The 24,544-nt window shown below is 45.2% G+C and overlaps 1 protein-coding gene across 10 annotated transcripts in view; it reads right to left on the reverse strand.

Annotated features, from left to right (window-relative positions):
• Nucleotides 1–24,544, reverse strand: part of DAPK1 (death associated protein kinase 1) — a 188,527-nt gene that overhangs the window by 41,051 nt on the left and 122,932 nt on the right. For all 10 annotated transcript variants that reach the window (XM_047830151.1, XM_047830156.1, XM_047830159.1 and 7 more), the window contains exons 4-17: nucleotides 17,571–17,709; nucleotides 15,519–15,648; nucleotides 15,287–15,335; nucleotides 15,173–15,199; nucleotides 14,323–14,475; nucleotides 13,910–13,955; nucleotides 12,651–12,740; nucleotides 11,202–11,294; nucleotides 8,836–8,955; nucleotides 8,292–8,390; nucleotides 7,440–7,538; nucleotides 6,000–6,098; nucleotides 4,827–5,024; nucleotides 2,788–2,985 (exon numbers count right to left, since the gene is read on the reverse strand). In XM_047830151.1, the coding sequence (XP_047686107.1) occupies nucleotides 2,788–2,985; nucleotides 4,827–5,024; nucleotides 6,000–6,098; nucleotides 7,440–7,538; nucleotides 8,292–8,390; nucleotides 8,836–8,955; nucleotides 11,202–11,294; nucleotides 12,651–12,740; nucleotides 13,910–13,955; nucleotides 14,323–14,475; nucleotides 15,173–15,199; nucleotides 15,287–15,335; nucleotides 15,519–15,648; nucleotides 17,571–17,709 (1,540 nt within the window). The remainder of the gene's footprint in view (nucleotides 1–2,787; nucleotides 2,986–4,826; nucleotides 5,025–5,999; nucleotides 6,099–7,439; nucleotides 7,539–8,291; nucleotides 8,391–8,835; nucleotides 8,956–11,201; nucleotides 11,295–12,650; nucleotides 12,741–13,909; nucleotides 13,956–14,322; nucleotides 14,476–15,172; nucleotides 15,200–15,286; nucleotides 15,336–15,518; nucleotides 15,649–17,570; nucleotides 17,710–24,544) is intronic.

Below are 24,544 nucleotides of genomic sequence, written 5' to 3' on the forward strand. Positions count from 1 at the left end.
TGTGTGCACCAGCCTGTGCTAGTTTACTATCATCTAGAGTGATCTAGGGAGCAGAGATCAAATACCCTAGAGACACAGTGAGAAGGAAAAGAAGTTGTGAAGATGTAGCAAGGTGTTTGGATTTCTGTGTAAGGAAGAGGAGCCTGGCAATGGGAGGTATCGTTCATGGAAGGGGAAAAGGACAACAAAGAAAAAGGACTAGGAAGTTTACATGTTGAAGGCCCCGGCTTCTGGCAGAACCAAATCCAAACTCCCGAGCCTTACGGTCAAGGTCTTGCACCTTCTGGACCCAATGTCCCCTTCCACCTGCATTTTCTCTCTCTGCCCCATTGCCGGCCTCCCTAAATGCCTACACCCCACGTCAGCTACAGGTGCAGCCAGACAGCCCCCAAACATACACAAACACTTCCCCTGGTCTGAAACACACTTTCCTCTCTCCTTCATCCAAAAGCTCTCTCTGTTTCTTTCATGTGCAGATGTCCGCATCTCCATAGCACCTGGTGCCTCTTTCACAGCAGTGACTGCAACATGAGCGCAGCTACACCAAAAAACACCTGGGGGCACGAACCATTCACTATGCTATCCACAAGCCCCTCATCCTGCTCTGGCACAGTACTGTCAGAGAAAGGCACTAACACACACTTACTTGGCACGGAATTGTCACACATATGCCTGGATATGTACATGTGTGTGTGTGTCCGTGTACATGTCCACATGTGCGCGTGTGTGTGTATGTGTGCCCATTTGTAGATGTGAGTCTGTGCATGTCTACGTGCATGTCTGTGTGCCTGTGTGCACGTACACGCATCTGTGTGTTTGCGTGTGTGCGCATCTGTTTATGTGCGTGTGTCTGTGTATCTGTGTGGGTGCACGTGTCTGTGTGCTGGTCTGCGTGCGTGCATGCACGGGTGTCTGTGTGTGCATCTCTGTGTGTGTGTCTGTGTGTGCACGGACACGTGCATGAGTACAACATGCTCTCTGTCTTCGCTGGGAAGAGGAAGAAAAAAACAAAGATGACACCAACCCACTGAAGAAGGCGTGAGGCCCACGGAGTGATGGTGTGCCGAGTCCCTGAACACTGATGGTGGTCTGGGGAACCTTGTCTCTGGCTCCACGTGGAGCTGCCAGTCAGCTCGCTGCTGCACCAAGAGGGTCCCAAGTAACTGCACGAGGCTGCTGATTCTAAGAGGGTGACACTGTGAAGCTCCAGCTGAGCTCAACTCAGTGACAAAATCACCTACGGAATGCCCTCTCTGTGCTGCTGTGTGGCCCAATATGGTAAAAGCAAGTGTGTGTGGGTATGTATGAACTACCGTCTGCAGCCTCAACAATGTAGAGGCCTTCCCGTTAAATAAGTCAGTTGTTTTTAAACATGAAGTCTAGGGTTATCTTGCTGGGTATTTTAAAGAGCAGACTTAGCAAGTGCACGGCTTGCACTTAGGCGCAGGGTGAACACCCATTCCCTTCTTTCACTTAGTGCCCAGTACCATGAGTCACCCACTCTGCTCCTCCACCTTCCCAGGAGACAGTTCATCCCAGATTCTGTGCACACAGTAGGCCAGCTGTGTGGACTATGGCCAAGTCCAAAGGTATTCAAATAAGTACCATGATGTTCCCTGAAGCCATTTTTTATTCGTTTAAAGACTCCTAGAAGGAAAGCCAAGATCTTGATGCTGCTTAATATTACATTTGGCTTTCCCCTTAAGCCACTTTACCTAACAGACTTGGCAGGATTAGAATGGGATAAACAAAGAAAGCAACCAGCACAGCAGCTAATGCCTAAGACCTATGATCCTGCGTTTTCAAATTTCCAGAATATGAAGACTGCCGATTTCAAGATTCATGAGAATTAATCACATAATAGGCAAGAGGAATAATTTTTTGTAGACGTGTAATTTTCCAGCTATTTTAGCTGTTAATTCTCTTACCTCAAACAAATCATGAGAAAATTCTGCTGGCATCGTGTCTGCCAATTATAAACAAACACTTCCCACAATCAAAATTTTAATTCAACTTGGACTTTGTCTTCAACACAATCATGAAAGAGTAGTGCTTGCCTTTTGTACAATTACATGCCTGAAACCACATGAATATACAACTGTTCTGTCCTATTTGGTAATGAAAGTCTCTATAGTATTCAGGGAAAAGGAAAGGTGTTAGCTAACTTCTAGAAGTCAACATATGGGGTTTTTTCATTTCATCGTGTGACTATTTTCATTTCTTTAGTATTCACCAAATAGTAGCATTCCCTTGGTCTTACTAAATTTATTTAGCACAAAAAAGGTGTTCTGAATGTTTGACCATAAAAACTCTCAAGGGAGAAAGCCAAGAAGAGAAATCTGGTCCTAGGAATCTCAATGAGGTGTTTTCCTGGAGATTTAGTACTGCAAAAAGATGTTCTAATTTGACTGATGTTCTGGGATTCTTCTACAAGAGGTCACACACAGACACAGACAGACACACACACACACACACACACACACACACACACACACACACACTCCCCCTTTCTCTCTCTCCCTCTCTTGATGTTCATCAGTAACAACCTGGCTAGGTAGGAAGTACTTAATAATGTAATGATTTTCTGTCATTTCACGAAGTTATTCAAAAGTCCAACGTAAAGTATGATTTAATGTAGACAGCTCTACAAGCCAGAACAGAACAGGTCCCTATGAGTAACACTGGCTTTGAACAATGAAGAGACGCGAAGAGAAACTTGGAGAAAACCCAGAAGCAGGTGGAGGCACATGCCCTGCTGGCCCCCGCAGGGATCCCCTCCAGCGTTACCTTGTTGGAGATATCCAAATTGCAGCTGGCTTCACAGAGGGCCACCACAATGGGCACGTTGCCATCTTTGCAGGCCACATGGAGGGGGGTGTTGCCGTGCCTATCTTGGAAATCGACAGAACACCCCTGGCTGATGAGAGCCTGGATGACCTCCATCTGACACCGTCTCACAGCAAGATGAAGAGCGATGTGTCCGTCCTGTAACAAACACCAGGGGCCATGAGCACTTTCCCTTATGCACGTGGGCTTGGCCACCTGCCTTTCCAGCCACTTTCCAGGCATTGTTACTGCAGATCCTGAAGAAGGATTACAACACATTCTTTACTCCTGGCAAGTGGGGGAGAGGCTTCGTGTGCCCCACTCTGAACAACCACAGACTAAGCTGACCATCAGCCTGACTAATTCAGGCGTGGCCCGAACAGTCAGACAGAAAGACCCAACACTTCTTCTTGTCTCTAAATGTATAGAACTTACGTAATTGTTGGCTCTCCAACAGCCTGTTTTATCAAGCGCTTAAAAACCCCTTTTATTTTTTTAAAATCCTTGTTTGAGAGAAAGAGGGACAGAGAGAGCACGAGCAGGGGAGAGGCAGAGAGAGAATGAGAGAGAAAATCTTCACCAAGCTCCACACCCAGGGTGGAGCCCGACACGGGGCTCAATCTCAGGACCATGAGATCATGACCTGAGCCAAAATCAAGAGTCGGATGCTTAACCAACTGAACCACCGAGGTGCCTTGAAAACCACTTTTAAAAACATTTGCTCAGCAGTCTTCACTTACTTCCTAAGCAGAAAGCCTATCATTTAGGGCGCCTGGGGGCTCAGTCAGTTAAGTGTCTCTTATTTTGGCGTGGGTCATTACCTCAGAGTCATGAGATCAAGCCCCAAGTCAGGCTCCACGCTGAGTATGGAGCCTGCTTAAGATTCTCTCTCTCCCTCTACCCCTCCCCCCTGCTGGCAATTGCTCTCTCTCTCTCAAAAAAAAAAAAAAAAAAAAAAAAAAAAAAAAAAAAAAAAAGCCTGTTTTCTCTTACCCAGGGAGAAACTGGGAAAGCCACGGGAAGCGATGTGCTCAAGGGCTGTCATACATATCAAAGGCAAATAAAACATGCTGAATCGATGCATCCCAAAAAAGACCAGCCTGGGAATTCCCTCCACTTGTTACGGAACCCCTGGCGAATAGACAGGTTGAGTTTTGTGAGCTGCGTAGAGAGTTTGGGGACATGTCTGTAACTTATCTGTTCTAAGGGTTCTCTACCTCAGTATACTAACTGACATCTGGGGCCTGTGCTGGGAGTTGTAAGATGTGTAACAAAAGCACAAGGATCTTCGTCCACTAGATGCCAGTAGTAACCCTCGCTCCTGGCTGTGACAACCAAAACCGGGCTCCAGCCACCACCAAATGCCCCCCGGGGGCAAGCTTGCTCCCAACTGAGAACCACTTCTCTGCACCAAGAAAACACTCCACAAATGGCAGTTCCTAACTTACCTACAATATCCCAAATTTGACGATACGAGGAACACCACAGCCTCATTTAAGTACAAGCTCACAAACAAAAACAGATTATGCTGAATTTGCTTAATTAATAAAGGAGAACCTGGTCTAGAGTTGCAATTATCAGCCAACTAAGAGTGGTTTTTATCTTTTAACGAAACAGCGGGCGATAAAAGTAAATAAACCATCTATTTCTCTGTTTCGCTACAAAGTAATAGAGAGTTGCCAATTTGGTCCTAACTGAAGATTGTCTTAGGCCCAGTGAACACTCCTATACCTGCTTCAAAGCTAAAAAGGCGGAACATAAAATAGACAGCTGAGCCATCTGACCATAAAGTGTTAACATGCCACAAATGAATATTAATTGTCAAACAGAATCTCATATTAATAGATTAATAATTAATTATCAAACAGAGAAGAGAAAGGACCATTGTAATTTGCTACATTCGAGTTTGTTATTGTAGGTAATTAATAGAGGAGTCTTGTGGTCCCATCAGCCCCCCGGATCACCTGCCAGTGCGTGTGATACATCTACCCACAAATCACCTTGTCGGAGGCATTGAGGTCGGCTCCGTGTTCAGACAGACACTCCACGATGTCGTGGTAGCCCCTGGCAGAGGCTGTCAGGAGGGGCGTCTCTCCTTCTCGATTCTTAATGTTCACATTGCAGCCGGCTTCACAAAGGGCTTTGGCCACAGAATAATAGCCGTGCCAGGCAGCACAGTGCAGGGGGGTTTCTTCTTCCTGGCCAAAGAGACACACAGGTAAAGGAGGAGAACACAAGAGCACACCAGTACAGACGCAGTGAGTTCCAGCCAACATCAGCAGCCGAGTCAAGGCAGTACAGAAAAAAGAGCTTGTGGCAAAAAAAAAAAAAAAAAAAGCAAAATCTGAAATAATGGACGCAAGTCTGATGTCTCTCCTTCACTAATTTTCTTTCCTCAACACTTGGGTGTTGGATAAATTCAGTTTCCCCTGCAGTTTACTAACAACTGACTTTTAGGAGCCCCCTGGAACCACTGGTTCAGCTCTTCTACACAGGAGAACCCCGGGGTGGATGGATTTATAACATCTTTCTTATCAAAGTGCCTTCATTCAGTTCATCTGAGACTCCTCACAGGAGGAGAGCACTTATCTGAGCGGGAATTCTTGTAACAAGCTTAACACCTCAGGATTTCTGTCATGTGTATAACATAGAGATCACTCACATAATTTGTTATTGCTCTGGCAAAGACGTGCTGAGATAATTGTGCTTTAACAAGTCAGGGTGATGGCTGGCCACGAGATCTATAGGATTGTAAGGACTGTATATTCACAATGAACATCATTAGACACAGATGTCTGTCTACGAGAGGTTAGTACAGTGAAGTGTTTACAGGATGACTCTGGAACCAGACTGTTTGGGTTTGAGCCCCAGCTCCACCATTTACAGGCTGTGTGAGCTTCGGTATGTTACTGAACCTCTCTGTGCCTGGATGTTCTCTTCTGTAAAAGAAGGAGTGAAAATAATAGCAACTCACTCACAGGGTTGTCCAGAAGAGTGAATGAATGAATGAATGAATGAATGAATGTTAGTGCTCCTGTTTGAGTCCCTGCCCTCAGAAATCTAAGCAGAAAACCTACCTTGGATAAAACCCCAAAGGACCCGACCATATCAAACGGCTACGGGTACAGCCACCCAGCAGGCGAAAGGAAGTGAGGTCGGCTACCGTGACCTACCTTGTCCTGGAAATTGGGGTTAGAGCCAAAGTTGCACAGTAACTGAACCACATCGGCATGGCCATAGCGAGCTGCCACATGAAGGGCTGTCTCTCCAGACTGTAAAAGAAACAGCCAAATTCAGAGCACTCTCCGGGAGCAGACTCTAGAAACTAAATGCACAGGACTGGAGGCCCACTCCCATGCACGCCTGGCTCCAGTCCTCCCCGAAGGGGCCCCCACCACCCTCAGGCCACATGCCCCTTTGGTCCTGGGGTGGAGGGTCCACCACACAGCTAGCGTGAAACCCACATGTGTAGCCCCTCCTGCTTGTCATAAAACCTCCTACGTGGGAATGTTTTCCTTCTCTGTCATGGCGGTTCTCAATCTTCTTTATGTACGGATGCTTGTAGCCATGTGATTTTCTTTTCAAAACACAAAACTCCTGTTTTAATATTAAGTTACTTAAACACAGTTTTATTTATGAGCAAGTTTCTGATTTCATTGTCTATGTTGAGAATGTTATTTCTTACATTCTCAGAGATTAAAAAAAAACATCACTATTAGCCCACAGTGGCATTCTCCGAATTTGCAATAGGTGCAATTTCCCTATGATTTCCTTACGATATTTTACTTATACCTGTCCAAAAACTGTGAGTATAAACTGATTGATACAAAACAAGATGCTTGTTGCTACCTGACCGAAAACTGCCATCATACGTGTGTGTGTGTGTGCGTGTGTTGTGTGTGTGTGTGTCTTTGACATGAATATCATCCCTTAGATACAGAGCAGTGCACAGCCCATACAACTGTATATGGCAGCTCCGATTAAATATGAAAAGTCAGTCTACAAGCACTAGGAGCAGACAGGAGTTGCACAGTAGAACGTATAATGAATGAGGAGGTAAGAATCCTTGGTACATGTTCAAGCCCTGCCAGTGAACTCACAGGGTTCTTGTGTGAACTGAATGAAACACAGATACATGAAAATAAGGTAACTTGCTAAATCAACAGCTTTTGTTATAATAACTTTGCTCCCCAAAGCCTTATTTTATATGCATTGTCTCATGAATTCTTCTAGTGCCAGGGACTGTAAGGTCAGCACTGGCAGCTACTTCAGAGGGGAGGAGAAGCGTAAAGAGATGTACACATGGCAATTCAATACAAGGATCAGGACTCGGATCTGCTTCTGGTTGTCTTTCTAGTAGAACCTTGAGTTTCCAGGTTATGGGGCAGATAATTCACTGCTTGCATATTATGCCAACTAGCTGGCAGATTTCAGCTAAATGCAGATTTTAATGTTAGACTCAGCCAGTAGCAGAAAGATACTTCTGAACTTCCCTGCAGGAAGATTTTCATCACGGACCCTTTTGCTTTGGATCCAGATGCAGGTGGCATGTCCATACTCAAACGTCGCCTCAGATTACTTCCCACTATCCCTAAGAAGAGAAGGAGCCTTACCTTGTCTTTAATATCCAAAGGGCATTTGTTCTCATTGAGAAATCTCAGGGTGTCCACGTGGCCATGCCGAGAGGCCCAGTAGATGGCATTGGATCCCCCCTGCATAAAAACCAATGTGAAGTCACATTTCCAGATCCAAATGCACACGTCACTCAGACTCACTCCATTTCCCTTCCTGTGTGACGGCAAACTTCAAAGGAGCTAACTTCCAAGAGGAACGAACTCTCGTTTTATTCTTTAGTTTTGATAAAAAGACCAAGGTGATGTAAGATGTTAACATTCTGGGAAGTGGGGCGAAGGGGTTCCAGGAGCCCTCTGTCCTATCTTTGCACCTTTCTTTGGTAAATCTAGAATTACTTCAAAATCATGTTTTTGTTTTCTTAAAACCTTCATTTCAATCTCCGGTTCAAATTTCCTCCATAGTCAGGATCGGCTCTAGTCCGTGTACAGTTCTGTAAAATCTATGGCCACATGGACCATCCTGACTTTGTTGCCCTAATACACATGCAGACAAATACATCTCTGATGAGATTAATCAGACGATGGAAATTTTCCCGGATGTGACATCTCATAACACTGTTGAGTACATGTGATGAGTAAGGAATAGATCTGGGGTAGCGCACAAGGAAAGGCTGATGCTGAGCAACCGAGCCAAGAGAAAGGGACGTATTTGCCTTTTTGTTTGTAACACGGGTCAGACTGGACCAGGCTATGGGACAGGTCATCTTCCTTTGTAGGAGACTGAGAAATGAAGTAAGGGGCACATGTGGTTTTCCTCTGTTACCTCTGTGATAGGAAGACATTTGGAAACACTTAGGAGGTAATTCAGTGGCAATAAAACAGAATTATGACCTTGTCCTGGACATCAATTCTTGAGCCTCTTTTAATGAGCAACTGTAGTATTTGAATATTCCCACAGCCAGCAGCGATCAGTAATGGAGGTGTCCCATGCTGGAAGAGACAAGAAAAACATTTTTGAGGCTTGGTAGGCAAGGAAAAGCAACTGTCACCGTTGTCCAACACCACACAGCTTCTTAGGTCTCAACAGACGCACAACCACTGCTGTGTAACAGGAATGGGGACAGCCGGGGGAACACCCAGCCTTCCTCTGCTGGATTCACACTCAGAGGTGACAGTTTCATTTCCAGGATGAGCACATTCACAGTGTCGTGGGGAAAGGCTTTGCATGGAGAAAGGCCCTCGGTGCATTCGACCCCATTTCTAACTCAATTCACTCTCTACGCAGAAGTGATTTCTCCACAGTATGGAGTTTGTAACAGCAAGGGGGGGAGTGGAGAAGCAGAAGGGATCTTTTTCACCGTGAACTTGGAGGTGTACAGTCACAGTGACCACCCCCCACCCCCTGCCCACTACCCCTGGCAGAGCAGTAGCAGACCTTGTTGGGTTGGTTAACGTCATAGTTGGACAATGAGCCCAGGAGGTGCTGTAGGCCTGGGACGTTGTCATCATTGATGGCGTGGATGATGGCTTTCATCACAAAGGAGTCTTCCTCATCCTTGAAAGGGACGAAGAGGGAAAAAGAGTTAGCTTGCTGGCCATGATCCTCTTATCAACATAAGAGAAATCAATGCTCATTTGTCAAGAGAAGCATCTAGAGGAAAGTAGGCCACTTAATCTACAAATCCACACAGTCATGAAAGGAACCAGGAGGTTACTTTTTGCTCCTTCCATGTAGGAAACTAACGCCACCTTCTTTTACCTGTGCCTTAATGTCACTTGCATCATAACCCAGATGGCAAACACCTTTCAAGATTCAGATTTAGAACAACTGATAACAAATTATCTTCTGTGTTTATCTTGGAAACCTTTCAAAATATATAGTCCCAGAAACCACTGTAGAAAATATCAGGCATAACTCAGAGTCTAAAAACCATAGAACCAAAGAAATGATACCTCTGAATTTTACAGTCTTAATTTGTAATTTGTCCAATTATAGAATTGTTATTTTTTGATCACTGGAATTTCTTCCTCCTCTAAGTATAGAATAACATGGCAAAATTCTCTGAAAGCTAGTCACTATATATACATATATGTATATTTTAAAGATCCTAAAGGAGTAATGTAAAAATAAAGGCCAGAAAAAGGAAAACAGATGCATTGCTAATTACAAAGAGAAAATAGAGAATGTCAAACTAGTTAAATCCTTGCCAATTTGTCAAAGTTTTCTTATAATAAGATATTTACCAAATATGGTACATTAAAACTAAAGAATAAGCTAGAAAAATCCCAAACAATATCTCTGGACTCACAGAGGTGTGGCTCCTCATATTTCAAATCTGGAAAAGCGTTATCACAGAGGCTGAGTCTCTGCTTGTGGGGTGGAATGGAGAAAGCATTTCTGATTTCTGCTTTCTCTTCTCTATGGGTCTGAATCCAAACCTCATGAGGGTTTTAATAATATTTGGACAGGCTCCATGTTAAGAATGTCATAGGTTTTGCTTTTCCGTTACAATTCCAATTGATGCCTAAGAGACATTTGCATGAAAGGGACAGTCAAGAGAAATGAGGTGAATGGGGGGGGATAAGCAGATGGTTACGACAGGTCCTCATGATCAGTAGGACATCAGAATGATGAGGGAACATGAGTTCCAGGAGGGGTCATCCCACCTAGAACCCCCACGCACCCTGGGGCCCTCTCCCTCCCTAAACTTCACACTGTGACACATATATTTTCCTCTAAGTGCTTATTCAAGATTATTTTAATTTATAACATTTAATTGTTCTCATCTTCCTTAGGTTAACAGATTTTGTCTTGTCCCTGGTTCCACCGTTACCCTCAAACAATTCCCAAACCTAGGCTTTCTTTTCCATGTCCTCCTTCTCCGACCTTATTTCTTTCCCATTCCTGTTTTCTCCTTAACATTTCTCCTTTGACTCTACAAGGCTACACCTGGAGGCTCAGTGAAGCAACTAGCTTCGGGGCAGGGATAGAGCTCGTGTCTGCTGATGTGTGATCCTGCCCATGGAGTCCCTGGAGTCATTCATGAAACACTGACTATGAAGTCACGGGAGCAGGTTGGTTCCCACAGAACCAACCTTTCTCTCTTCTCTGACATCCCCTTTACCGCCAGGGCTCCCAAAGCCCTGTTGTCTGACTGTCAGGGGACAGTCTTATTGAATTTGGATGTGTCCAGTCATATCTGAAGAGTTAATCTGTGATTAGGTTTCAGTGTTCATTATGGGAAAAAGTATGGAATTGTTCTCAAGGGTTTTAGGCACTCAATACAATGTCAACAGAGCAAGTAGGTTTAGCCTTCTGGTCTACCACAAACTCCCCCAGCAAGCTCCACAGTATTTGCCTTGATTTTGGGGGGGGGGGTGTTGGTAGGAGGAGTATTTGCCTCTTTTATGGTATTATGATCAAGTATTTTCCAAGGTCAGTGGCAATAGAGGACTCTCATTTTCTTCATGGAAATTAGAATAAACTCTTTCCTCTTCTGCTGGCCAGTCATTCTCTCACCAAACTGTGAGTGTGGGAGGAGTGGGGCAGGGTGTGGTAGTGTCAGAGGTAGTGGGTGGGACTGGGCATGGTGCCAATCCAAACAAAGAGAAAAAAGAACGAAAGAACCAATACCGTACATCAAATCAGCCACCTAACTCCCTACCTTGAGCAGAGGAAGAACAGGCCTGACACTTCCGTGACTTTAGGTTTTCTGGGTTGTTGAACAAATCAAACAACCTAAACATTGGAAATACACAGTTGTAAGAAAGAACTTCAGCAAGGCAAACAGGTGTGCTTACCAGAGTATCGTCGCTTCTGGCAACACTCATGTTACTCCTGGACAAGAATGACCTGGATAATCTTTGGCACAGTGATATCAAGCGAACGGATTGCTTTAAAAAAAAAAAAAAGGCAGGGAGAGAGGAAGAGAGAGAGTTTACGTAAGGATATTCAAATTAGTACAAATGACAAAGTCTTTGAAACAGCGTTCACTGCTGACAGCATGTTCTTTAGGGGTGGGAGACCTTCCAAGCAGGTTGGATCATATACGCCTAAAGAAATTTCTAAAGGTCTTACAAATTAAGACAACAGGATAGAGATTCTCCTTCCGCATTTCATTATTAACTACACAACTGTATACTCTATACCCCTTCTCTCTTAATATTTTCTTCTCTACTTTTTGAGGAATGGAATCTTACCCTAACAAACCCCTTGCACATCCCCACTCAAGGGTCCTGTCCTGTGTCCTTGTGCCCAGGCAAGCTGGTATTAATAGTAATGTGACTATCAAAACTCATACAGTTGTTAGAAACAAACAGGTGGGGAACTCCTTAGCCTATAGGACAAACACCCCTGCATTTACTCTCAAAGGCAAGAACAACAATAGGTAAAAGAATGTGTGTGTTGGGGGTGGGGGGGGTGAGTGTGGGTGTGTGAAAAAGAGAAAAAAGAGAGAAACTTACGGTGTTCTCTCTATATTTTAAGCCTAGTCTAAGGGCTTCTTTCAGACTAAGTGTTAAGTCTTAAGTAACCCTAGTGCTGTGGTCCTCTTCATCCCTGTCATGGCACCCTAAACTTGATGGGTGTGAAAATGAGGTACATTTCTGGCCCAATGCTCAGAGACATGGCAGGTATCTGCTTCCTCCGGGCTTCACATGATCCTGGGCATAAGAAGACATCCTGTCACCTTCTCAACCTTGAATTTCTATTTGTTCAAGGTTGACTGGAATGCCCTTTAGAGCCATGCCCCATACAGCCACTGCAAAAGCCATTCACATTGAAAAAGAACACGAGACCACAGTACAAATGCTCATGGCCCCACCCCAACCCCCATCCCAACCATTCATAGACCAAGGCTGGTTTCAGAGAACCATTTACACAAGTTCTACTATAAATGCACTCCCATGCTGCTTACCACAAAGAACAGAGTTATTCAAAATGTGGTTTGTTGAACTTAGGAAAAGATTACACTATAATTTTGTTGCACTGATTTAAAAATTGCCTTGGGAATGGTCTTGATTTAAAACAAATGCAAAATTACATGCAAAAATAAGACTTAAAGAGGACTGAAATACTATTTTTGCTTATCTTTTGAAAATAGTGTTTAATGGTGCAGAAGACTATAGAGTCAATTGAAACAAACAAAAAGGATGCACTTTTGAAGGCCAATGTCAGAAGAGATGAGCCTGGACACAGGGAGTGCCACGGAGAAAATAAATTAGTTATCCCTCCCTATCAAACAATCTTACTTTCCACTTTTTCCGGGCTGCGAACTTCTTGAACTTCTCCATGTTGACTGCCGACGCCTTTCTACTAAGTGCTTGTTGGGTATCTTTAGGCTAAAATCAAAGTCCAAGAAGCAAATTTAGAACACTCCAAGATGGAAATGGGTTACATGACAACTTTTGGAAACCTGTAGTTAGTTAGGATGCTTACACACTCACCTTAGTAAAATAACAGAACAAGTTGGGATAACGTGCAAAAGCTAGGAACCTAGTCTCCGGAGGGCAACTCTTAGGGCTAAGGGTTTGATAAAATCCATAAAGACTGGGTCTTGGGAAAAGCTGAAGAGTTGGGCTCAGAACAGGCTAAATTTCAATTTTCTGGACTGAGAGTTTGGGAATGGCAAGATTCGTGGTGAGGTTATGTTATAAGGCATTTGAACTTAATATATCATCAAGTAATAATTTATAGCTGGTAGGAACTCAGAGGTTAGCAAATTTGGCCTGGCTGATAGCATTAGGATCCGTTGTACTGCATCTTTTTTGGGAGGCCATTAGTTCTACTGATGAGAGGAGACACCATTGCCTCCTCAGGGAACCCACACAACTGCTAGGAGCTCATGCAGCAAAGCTCTCTGGATGCCCCAACCCTACTTCTGCGATGCAAGTTGTTGCACCATAATCCCCTCACCGGTTCCATGACTTTATTCTGTAATTGCCACATTCCCTCACCGTTGGTCCTTTCTGTTCTAGCCGGAGCACTTCAGTTCTTTAACCCAAATGGCAATGGGTGTTGCAGGTAATGTAAAGGTATATGTTGTGCCAGGGGGCGGCCGCTGGCCCTGGCCCAAAGGCAGCTGTGCAGGGTTTGGGTGGCCTTATGGAATGAGGGCTCAGTACTGGTAGACATTCAGATTTTTCAACAGACGCTGGAAATCCAGATTTGATACGGTATTTAAATGTTGGCAATTAATTCCAAAAAATTAAAATATTCTCTGGGCCAACATCCCACAAGTGAAACCAAACATGGCTGTTGAGTAGACCTGACCCATTTACAACTGACCCTCAACTCCCCGTTTACAATCCTGCATTGTGATAGCTTATTCTCCTCCACGTCCGTGATCATTAGGACACTCTCATCTGTGCACCATCTTAAAATAGGGCACCAATGTCAAAACCAATACTTCAGATGTGACCTGTGGTGAGACCCCCACAGTAACTAGGCCTAAGGCAAATGCATTCCGGGATGTCCTATAATACCAAACCAATCACAATATGCAACTTACCTTGATCCAGGGATGCTGCAAACTATCTTGAATTGTCATTCGCTTCCTTTGTAGGGGGAAGGGGAAAGAAAAAAAATGCTGTGACCATAGAAGCAAACACTGAGGTTGTTTCCATGCCAGTTGGGCCTACCAAGCAGATGCTCTGGAAAATGCAGTTCAGGGCCTGCTTCGGGGAAGAAAGCTGGAAAGAAGTCAGTCTTTCTGTGACTATCTTACTGTGTCTGCAGGGACTGACTGAGCAGGTGCAAAGGCCCCGCCTGCATTTTCTGAAGCGTTCCACATGGCATGCTTTCCTTTGCCACGTGGAACCCAACCAGGCTCTCATAAACGTGGTCCGCATGCACAATACAAGTGCTAGCCCTGGTCCTGCTGAAGCCATGGCCAAGTACCCCTCAGGAATAATGGACACTCACTTTGGATCCTTGACGAGGAGTCTTCTTATGAAATCTTTGGCTAGGGCACTGGTATTACTGAAGTATTCTTCCTCAAATTCGTAGTTGACGGCAGATACATTTGCTAACGTTTCTTGCTTAGTGTCTCCAAGAAATGGGGAGGCCCCACTGAGGCTGTTAATAAAGTGGGGTGCAGAACATGAATGATTACCTCTTGGGCTATCATGTCATTCCTAGCATATCTAATAAGGGGAGTGAGGAATAATATGATAATCTGTCCTTGGGCAGTCACTTCAGAATCCGATTACATTTTACAGGGCATTTAGTTGTCACGCACAACAGCTTCAGCTTAATGCATAGGATGCATTTAAAAAGTTAATCTGGAATAGCATCTCTTAGTTAAAAAAAAATAAAAAAGCTTCCGACTTTGGCTCAGGTCATGATCTCACGGTTTGTGGGTTCGAGCCCCGCATTGGGCTCTGTGCTGATAGCTCAGAGCCTAGAGCATGCTTCAGATTCTGTGTCTCCCTCTCTCTCTGCCCTCCTCTACTCATGTTCTGTCTCTCTGTCTCTCAAAAATGAATAAATGTTAAAAAAAATTAAAAAAAACACTGCTTTCCTATTTTCTCAGCAGTGATGGACAGCCACGCTTCCTTCAGTGATTAGGCTGTAGTTTCTGATGACTCATTGCGAATTAGGAGAAAATGTTTAATTAGTATAAACTACACGTGTTCTGGGGGTGTGAAATGAATATGTTTACATAAAAAGCATGCATAAACTGAAGAGATCAACATGACATATAGATGGTTAATAAGACATATGGTCTCAAAGAAAGAGGAAAAGAATACAAGGCGTGGATTTTGGTACTTACAGAATATAGGTTATCACCCCGATACTCCTAGACACAAAACGAAAACAGAAACAAATGTCAGAAGAATAGTACACTAAAGCGGAAAGATGAAAGCATCAAGGACATGCTCCTTACCACATATCTGCCTCAAGACCAAGAGGTTCATAGTTGACTATCTCAGGAGCTAAGAGGAAATAAACGCATGTTTAGTTTTCAGAGAAAGTGAATCAACAGATTCTATCTTCATGTATAAACCAGAAATATGTACCAGGGAAATAAATGATGTTACAGCAGGGGAGTTTCTGCCAGTATAATTCATATTATTGATGAGAAATAAATGAGCACAGGAGTAAAAAAAAAAACTTACCAACAAACTCTGGTGTCCCAAATATGTTTTTGAATTCATTTCCAAAATCAATTTTATGGGCCAACCCAAAGTCAATGATCTTGATCCGAGGTTTAGGGACATTTCTATCCAAAAGCATTATGTTTTCAGGCTTCAAAAAAGAGACAGAGAAAAAGAGAAATAGTACACTAGTGTTCAAAACAGCATATTCACAAAACCAAAAGGTGGAAACAACCCAATGTCCATCAACTCATCAAACATGCTACAACATGGATAAACCTTGGAAACATTAGGCTAAGTGAAATAAGTCAGACGAAAAAGGACACATATTGTATGATCCCACTTATCAGAAGTATCTAGAATAGACAAATGCAGAGACACAGAAAGCTGAAGGGTGGTTGCCAGCAGCTGTGAGAGGAGGGATGGGGAGCTCGGGATTAACGGATACAGGGTTTCAGTCTGGGAAGATCCACTAGTTCCAGAGATGGACGGGGCGATGGTTTGCACTACAGTGTGAATATACTTAATGCCTCTGAACTGTACACTTAGAAATGGTTAAATAGGTAATTTTCATGCTATGTTTATTTCACCACAATAAAAACAAAGAGCTATGATATATTATGCTGAAGACAAAGTGGTAGAATTGTCCCCTGCCCCCCACCCCACCCCGGAAAAACCACCAAAGCCTAGGGGTAAGAGGGTAGTTGTAAGAGAACACCAGGAAAAATAAATGTTGTGGTTTAGGTTCTCCAAGGAGCAGACTTGTTGACAGAGATTCGGGTGCAAGTGGCTTATGTGGGAGCAGGCTCCAGGGAATACTTGGTAGAGGATGGGGAGACAGGAAACAGAAGGAAGGAAACCCACACAAGGTGTCTTGTCAAGGTGAAGGTGACTGGAGTACAATCCCTTTGGGGAACTTAAGGAGGAGCAGCACTGAGTTTTCCAGCTGGAGCATGAGGGACCTGGGGTATTTATCCACCGACTCCCCATCCTCCATTGCTAACAGCGGCCTCTGTGGGGCCTTACTCTGGCATTTCCAGCTCCCGGGGCCAGAAACCAGACATCAGGCAGGGAGCTGCAGGTGTGTGCAGCAGCGGTATTCAGGGCGTGTGTTAGTGAGTGTTGGGGGGATCTGGATGGGGTGTTGACAGATTGCTACAAGAAATATGGAGGAAGTCCTCCCTCCTCTGAAGCCTTGTCCTAGCTCCAACGATCTGAATCATTCACTTGTCAGTCGACCACATGCTTCTTTGTGACTACCTTCTCAATGCCTCAGATTGTACCTCGATTCTTCCGTTGTCACTGTATGTTGCTCCTGTGCATGCCTTTCCTTCCTAGAGAGACCATAGCTTTTCTGACAGTTAGAACTAGGACATGCCTTTATATCCCCCACAGTGCTGTGCCTCCAGACAGGCAAAGACCCCAATTAGCCAATCTCCGCGTCTGTCTTGATTGATTGCCGGTGACAAAATCAGGCCTTCGCATCAAGAGGGAGAGGAGAGATCAAGACATCTTCCACCTTACGTGCCCTGCAGCCACAGGGGATGCAAACTGGACAGCCAGTGGCCACTCTAAGCTGAAAACATTCCATAACCAATAGCAGCTTAGAGATCTGGCTGGTAAACCCCTTTGATTCTTCCCCAGGGATTCTTGAATGTAATCATTCGTCCTAAGCCTCTATCCCACAAAAGGTTAGGAATCCTTGAGTAGGCATTCATTATATACCTGGTAATTTATCTTCATAATTCCATCTGTTAAGCTCATACAGGATAGGGGCACCTGGGTGGCTCAGTTACACATCTGAATCTTGATTTCGGCTCAGGTCATGATCTCATGGTTCATGACCAGGCTCCACGTTGATAGTATGGAGCCTGCTTAGGATTCTCTCTCTACCTCTCTCTCTGCCCCTCCCTCCCTTTCTCTCTCTCTCAAAACAAATAAATAAACCTAAAAAAACAAACCCATACAGGATTTAAAAAAATGTATCTCTTTCAGATGCTTCAATTTTTCATAGCCAACCACCAATGCTGGGATTTGCATAACCTTCTCTCTGGCTTACACTCAGCAACGTACCTTAAGATCAAAATGGGCAATCTGAAGGGAGTGTAGGTAGTAAACACCATTAAGAATTTGTTTCAGAAACTCAGTTGCTTCCTCTTCAGTCAAAGATTCTTTTTCAGCCAAGAAGTCGAACAGCTCGCCACCTGCCACTCTGAAAACCAGGAAGCAGAGGTTACTGAGCATGCTTGTTTCATACAGATTTGTTCTCTTGTAGACTATTGGTGTGCTCAAATTTCAGGCAAAAGAATGGCCTAAGGACAAGCCGAAACTGCCAAGCAAGGAATTAGAATTCATGCTTCTCACCACTGGGCTGACAATTCTGCCCATTTGTACTTGAAAGCACCTGGATACCATTCTCCTGATGTGCTATGTTCACACATGAAGGCAGGGAGCAGAGACGTGATGGGGGGGAGGGGGGAAATGTATATTTAAAACATCTTCCTTACACATACTTACAGGTGAAGTCTTAATTCACTGATTTAAAAAAAAACAAATTATAAGCCAACTTTGGGCAGCATTTATAGAATAGATCTTCCTGGGGCGCCTGGGTGGCACAGTCGGTTAAGCGTCCGACTTCAGCCAGGTCACGATCTCGCGGTCCGTGAGTTCGAGCCCCGCGTCAGGCTCTGGGCTGATGGCTCGGAGCCTGGAGCCTGTTTCCGATTCTGTGTCTCCCTCTCTCTCTGCCCCTCCCCCGTTCATGCTCTGTCTCTCGCTGTCCCCAAAACAAATAAACGTTGAAAAAAAAAAATAAAAAAAAAAAAAGAATAGATCTTCCTAGCACAATCAGAAAGTACCTGGAAAGTTCATAATCCGTATGCTAATCAATTGTTTTAAACCCCAAATTGGGGCACCTGGGTGGCGCAGTCGGTTAAGCGTCCGACTTCAGCCAGGTCACGATCTCGCGGTCCGTGAGTTCGAGCCCCGCGTCAGGCTCTGGGTTGATGGCTCAGAGCCTGGAGGCTGTTTCCGATTCTGTGTCTCCCTCTCTCTCTGCCCCTCCCTCGTTCATGCTCTGTCTCTCTCTGTCCCAAAAATAAATAAACGTGGAAAAAAAAATTAAAAAAAATAAAATAAAAAAATAAAAAACAAAACAAAACAAAAAGAAAACCCCAAATCACAATATATGGCCTACAAGGATTTTTTGTTGTTGTTTTATATCCATTTATATATAAATACTTATGTATTTATTAAAAAATCACATTTCATAATGAATTTAACAAATACCTTCACTAATAAGAATACATGTACACTGGGGCACCTGGGCTTCAGTTAGGCGTCCGACTTCGGCTCAGGTCATGATCTCACGGTCCATGAGTTCGAGCCCCGCGATGGGCTCTGTGCTGACAGCTCAGAGCCTGGAGCCTGTTTTGGATTCTGTGTCTCCCCCTCTCTCTGCCCCTCCCCCACTCGCACTCTCTCTGTCTCTCAAAATGAATAAATGTTAAAAAAAAAATAGGGGTGCCTGGGTGGCTCAGTCGGTTAAGCGTCCAACTTCGGCTCAGGTCATGATCTCGCGGTTCGTGGGTTCGAGCCCTGCGTCGGGCTCTGTGCTGACAGCTCAGAGCCTGGAGTCTGCTTCAGATTCTGTGTCTCCCTCTCTCTCTGCCCCTCCCCCACTTGCACTCTGTCTCTCTCTGTCTCAAAAATAAATAAACATTAAAAAAAAAAAAAAGAATACATGTACACAAAATTGAAATGCATGAGGTTGTTTGGGGATTTATCAATCAGTCTCCCTGGCCAGACTGTAAATCTCTAAAGGACAGAGGTCGGCCCCCGGCCATCCACCAGGTTCTCCCACAGTCCCAGCCACAGAGCAAGAGCTCAAAACTTTGTTATCCAGTGGATAAATGAACAAACTCCCCAAAGAAATCTACAGCAGTAATTAATGGCAAATAACAGGGAACTTTTAATAAGAGTTTTTATAAGTTCATCTTTTCTCAAGTTTAACCATACATTCACAACATAATAATTAACTGTAATTACGCACATAACTGCTGTGTTCATTATCTTTCTTTCAGCAAGACAGCTCCATAAACATACATACCACTTCTACATCCAGAGGAAAAAAAAAAAAACAGTGCTTACGAGATTAAAGTATAATGACAAAAGTCTGTGTCTTACAGAATAGGGTCAGATCCTGCCCCTTCACCCTCTAAGTTGTTGTTTTTCTTAACCTGGCCCCAGCTCCACTACTAGCATTAGGATTGCTCGGGGTGTTTTAAACATGCAGAGTCTGAGGCACCTGGTGACTCAGGTGGTTAAGTGTCCGACTTCGGCTGATCTCACGGCTCGTGAGTTTGAGCCCACGTAGGGCTCTGTGCTGACGGCTCAGAGACTGGAGCCTGCTTCAGATTCTGTGTCTTCTGTGTCTCTCCCTCTCTCTCTGCCCCGCCTCCCCCATTCATGCTCTGTCTCTTTCTCTCTCTAGGCTCTAAAAAATAAATAAACATTAAGTTAAAGAAAAAAAAAGTTAAAAATACAGGTTCTGGGCTTCCCTTCCAGCTACCTGAGAGTTTCCAAGATGGGCACCAAGAAACGCAAAATTTTTAACCAGCGCCCCAGGGGATTCTTAGCACACTAAAAAGTGAGGGCCATTTTTCAAACTTTTAACTGCATCCTCCTGCTGCATGGCCTCCCTCTGATATTTAAGGTCTGCATGTTTATCCTGAAGGCGAGGTGGCTCCTCTGCCCCTGGGACCCCAGCAGAGGGCTCGCGCAGATATGCCACAAGTCACAGAGCCTGAGCCAGCCAGGGAGGCCTGGAGCCCGGCCCGGGGGACAGAGACCTGCAGGTGACAAGGACATTCCCGCAGCAGTGGCCTCCCTGCCTGCACCCTCCTAGCCTTACTGCCCTCTCCTCTCTATGGAGCCCTTGGCCGTGAACCCCACACTGGCTCCCCACCACTCCTCACTTTTCTGTCTCCTTACTCCTCTTAAAAACAACAAAACAGGGAGAGGGATTCCTTCAACTCCAGGGGAAAACAGGGAAACGAACCAACTAATTTTGAGCAAGATGGTCTATCACCTGGGTGCTTCCTTACTCTCTGGGCTGTATGGCGTCATCGAGGTGCATCGCGCAGCCCTGGGCCATGTGCTAGGGTGAGGTCCAGAGCTGGCACACCCAGTGCAAACCTTAATTCTGCAGCCACAAGGTTATGCCTTCTCTCTGGGCCTCACTTTCTCACCAAACAGGTATAACAGGACCTACTCCTTTGAGGATTTTGAGAATGAAAGGTAATAAGTACAAATGATGCGGCTGCCAGGTCTGGCATGAGGCTGAGGTCCAGGAAGTGGAATGGATGCCATTTAAAGGAGGGACAGACCGTCCCTCTGGGCTGCCATGCCACCTGCCCCAGGGCTCCAAGAGGAAAGCCCCCTTCCTGCCCTGCTTTCCCTCAAACCCACTGACTGGCCTGACCAGTGCGCTCTCAAGGAGGGGGTGCAGCTTGATAGCGGCGGCTGATCCCACCTTTCCTCCCTCTGCCCCACTTTCAGGGGCGTCCCCACTCCCCCTCGCTCACACAGACCACTCACGCTTCTCAACACATCAGAAGTTTCTTGACAGTGAGAAATGGCTGGGGGTTGGCTGCCTGGAAATGGGGAAAACCTTCCAGTATCGAAAGTGTCAGCACAGGGCAGAGGCCCGGGTCCTTCCTAGAAACCCCACTGCCACTTCAACCCAGGTCTTTGCTCCTTTTCCCTTTGGTAGCTTTCCCTGCCTCATGTCTGACCTGAGCTTCCTTCTGGTCCTGGAGAAGCAGTTAATTTCATTCTCCTTGGGCTCCAGGCTCTGTGAAGCGGGACAGCAAGGGGTGAGAAGACCCCAGTTCAAATTCTCTCCCATTACCCAACTTCCACTGAGCCTGGGATTCCTCTTCTGTAAAATAAGGGTCAATCACACCCCACAGAGTTGTTTGGAGATTTCAGGATATGTAGAGCCCCTTGGCGCTCAATAAACACTGTTTTTCTTGTCCTCTGGCTTCAAAGTAAAAGCCCTCCCACAGCGGCATGGTGTGCAGGTGCATGTTTAACAATGGACTCCCTGGGGTTGGGGGCAGGGACAAAGCCCATTCCTGAGCTGTCCTATTCCTCTCATGGTCATTTCAAGCCACCCAAGTGATGAAGGTGACTGTGTGGTTGGGAAGCATAAACAGCTCTGTGACCTGGGCGAGCCAGCTACCTGGCCCACAGACACATTCTGGTATTTTCCAAGGATGGCGCCACGTGCTCTTCTGCGCTGTGATTGTGCCTCTGTGGCTCCACCCCCTTGATTCTTTGACCAATAAGACATAGCAGAGTGACTCTGTGCCAGCTTCAATGTGGTCCTTCATAGACCTATGGCTACCACATCCCGAAGTCCTCATGTAAGAAGTGTGATGGTCCCGAAACCACCAGGCGGTATGAAGAAACCCTGGAAGATGAGACACCCCATGAAGAGAGAAGAAGCCAAGGGGCATTAAGCAAGAGAGAAATCTTGAGAGTGGATCCTTCTGTCCAGCAGAGGCCATGGAGGTCAGACTCTGAGCCCTTCTAGAATTCCTGACCCACAAAGTCATGCGCAAAATAAAACGGTCATTTTGATCCACTATGGAGGGCACCATGAATACCACCCATGCTCCCCATGGAGGAAGGACGCACTATCCAACTACTAGGAGGATACCAGAGCTTCCTTCTGCTACAAGCTGCCGTTCAAGGTCACATCCAATGGCTGCTGAGCGTAGGAACATAAAGCTGGGCTGAACAAATGTCTATAAAGAGCTAGATATAAATATTTCAGGCTTTGGGGGCCATATAGCTCTGCCACAACCACTGAACTCTGCCCAAGTAAGGTGAGAGCCTCCTTAGATAATTTGTAAATGAAGGGGTGTGGTGTGTTCCAATAAAACTTTATTTACAAAACCAGGTGACCACCTGGTTTTGGCTCATAGGCTGTAGTTTGCCTACCGTGACATAAAGGCCAGGACAACTCAGTCCAACCTGAGCAATTCTAAAATTCCTTCAGAATTTTCTGTTGGGCCCACTGGGGCTGCCACTGAGCTGCAAGGCAGCACGACCTCTTCTGTCCACTACTGTTCCTTCCCCTCTGTTCCAAGTCTTGATCCCAAGGGCAGTTCTTAAAAATCATCCTCCACACGTCCGCTTCCCTGGGAACCTACCCTGCACCCCACTAAATTTGGGGGTAGTTTGTTACAGACCAGTAGATGACAGAACACTATCTTGAACTGGGTCTGTTCACTTGGTTCAGCCAACAGAAACCAGGTTTGTCTTTCTCTGGGCCCGGTCACCTTCTACCCTATTCAGTCTTCCTTTCTCAAGCAACTTAACTCCAATAGTGCCTCCTGATCACAGAGATGAGAACCAGAACAACCCTGGAGCCCCCAGAGTGAAGGACAGTGAGGGACCAGCCTGCAACGTGGCGGTGCCTGGTCAAGACTGAGAGGAAGGAGACCTGAATCATCTTTGGTTTCTCCATCATCCTTCTCCAGGCCCTGTTCAAATCTCATGGCATTCATGATGAGCTCCATGCTGTGGTTCGTCCAGGGAATTATTCAGCTGGACTTCAGGAGTGTTGGGAGAGCCCCCACCTCACTGGGCCTGGACCCATCACTGGTTTCCTACTGCCCTGAAGGCCGTACATATATATTCATTCTCCTTCACACGGAAAGGCAGATGTTCTAGCCATCAATTTTAAATATGGCTTATCAAATATTAAATTTGATAAAACTCATCAATTATTTAGTCATTAACCAAGGAAATCAACACTACATGATTTTGGCGAAGATTTGGGGGCATTATAAGCATCACTGGATAATTTACCCCACTTAGCCCCCAAATCTCAGAAGGGCAAAAAGTAACCTGAGGACTTTTTCCATATACAGGCTTAGAACCAGAACTGAAAGGCTTACAATGTTGTTGGGGAACAGCAGGGTAATGCTAACAAGATCAGCCAAAACCTTGGTATTTCCACTCTTCGTTCCAAATTTTACATTTTGCTTATGAGAAAGAAGATTGATGGGGAGAGAGATGAGCAATCTGTGCAGCAAATTTAGAAAGCAAGTCTAACCTCCTTTATTAGGTCTTTGACTCAGAGTGTTTTAAATTACAGCATTATCATGGAAATTGTGTGAAATGCATGCTAATAAGCATTACTGTTTTCACCAAGAAAGCTGGAAAATAGCTTTCCCCATGCCTTCCTTTGCCACCAATGCCTCCCTTAAAAGGCTGCTGTCACAGAATGTAGAATTTAAAAAAATTTTGTTTATTTATTTCTGAGACAGAGAGAGACAGAGCATGAGCAAGGGAGGGGCAGAGAGAGACGGAGACCCAGAATCCGAAGCAGGCTCCAGGCTCTGAGCTGTCAGCACAGAGCCCAACGCAGGGATCGAACTCACAGACTGTGAGATCGTGACCTGAGCCGAAGTCGGTCACTCAACCGACTGAGCCACCCAGGCGCCCCACAGAATGTAGAATTTTAAAAACACAGTGCCTTCAGAGTGACACAGAGAAACTATTACAGAATTCTGATTTCTGAATTATAATACTATTCAGGGTCCCTGACTTTTGCTAAGAATTGTCCAAGATGTAGTAAGACTTGTTCTGGAAGAGGACTGGTCGTAACCTAAACTGCAGGGGCTCTTGGCTACAAGATAACTATACCTGATGAGCATTTCAAGGTAAATGCTAGAATTCATCAGCATTGGGCTGGATTTCCCCATTTGGTGAAGAGGGGGCCACTGGAACAATTCAGGACACACATTCAGGTCTTGGCCTGCTAGGACTGGATAGGCCTCAGCACACAGGCCCCCAACCCCAGCTCTGGCCCTAGGTTGTGGATTTCAGGCCCAGGCCTGGCCCCTGAAATATCCTGCACTATTCTCCACTCACTCTTTCCCCTGTCTCTTTGGCTACCTGAACACCGATGGCCCGGCAGGGGACCCTGAGGAGAACCAGGGCAGCAGAGACATTAAGAAGAAAGAATACGG

Source organism: Prionailurus viverrinus, chromosome D4 (assembly GCF_022837055.1).
Source record: "Prionailurus viverrinus isolate Anna chromosome D4, UM_Priviv_1.0, whole genome shotgun sequence".
NCBI classification, from domain to species: Eukaryota; Metazoa; Chordata; class Mammalia; order Carnivora; family Felidae; genus Prionailurus; species Prionailurus viverrinus.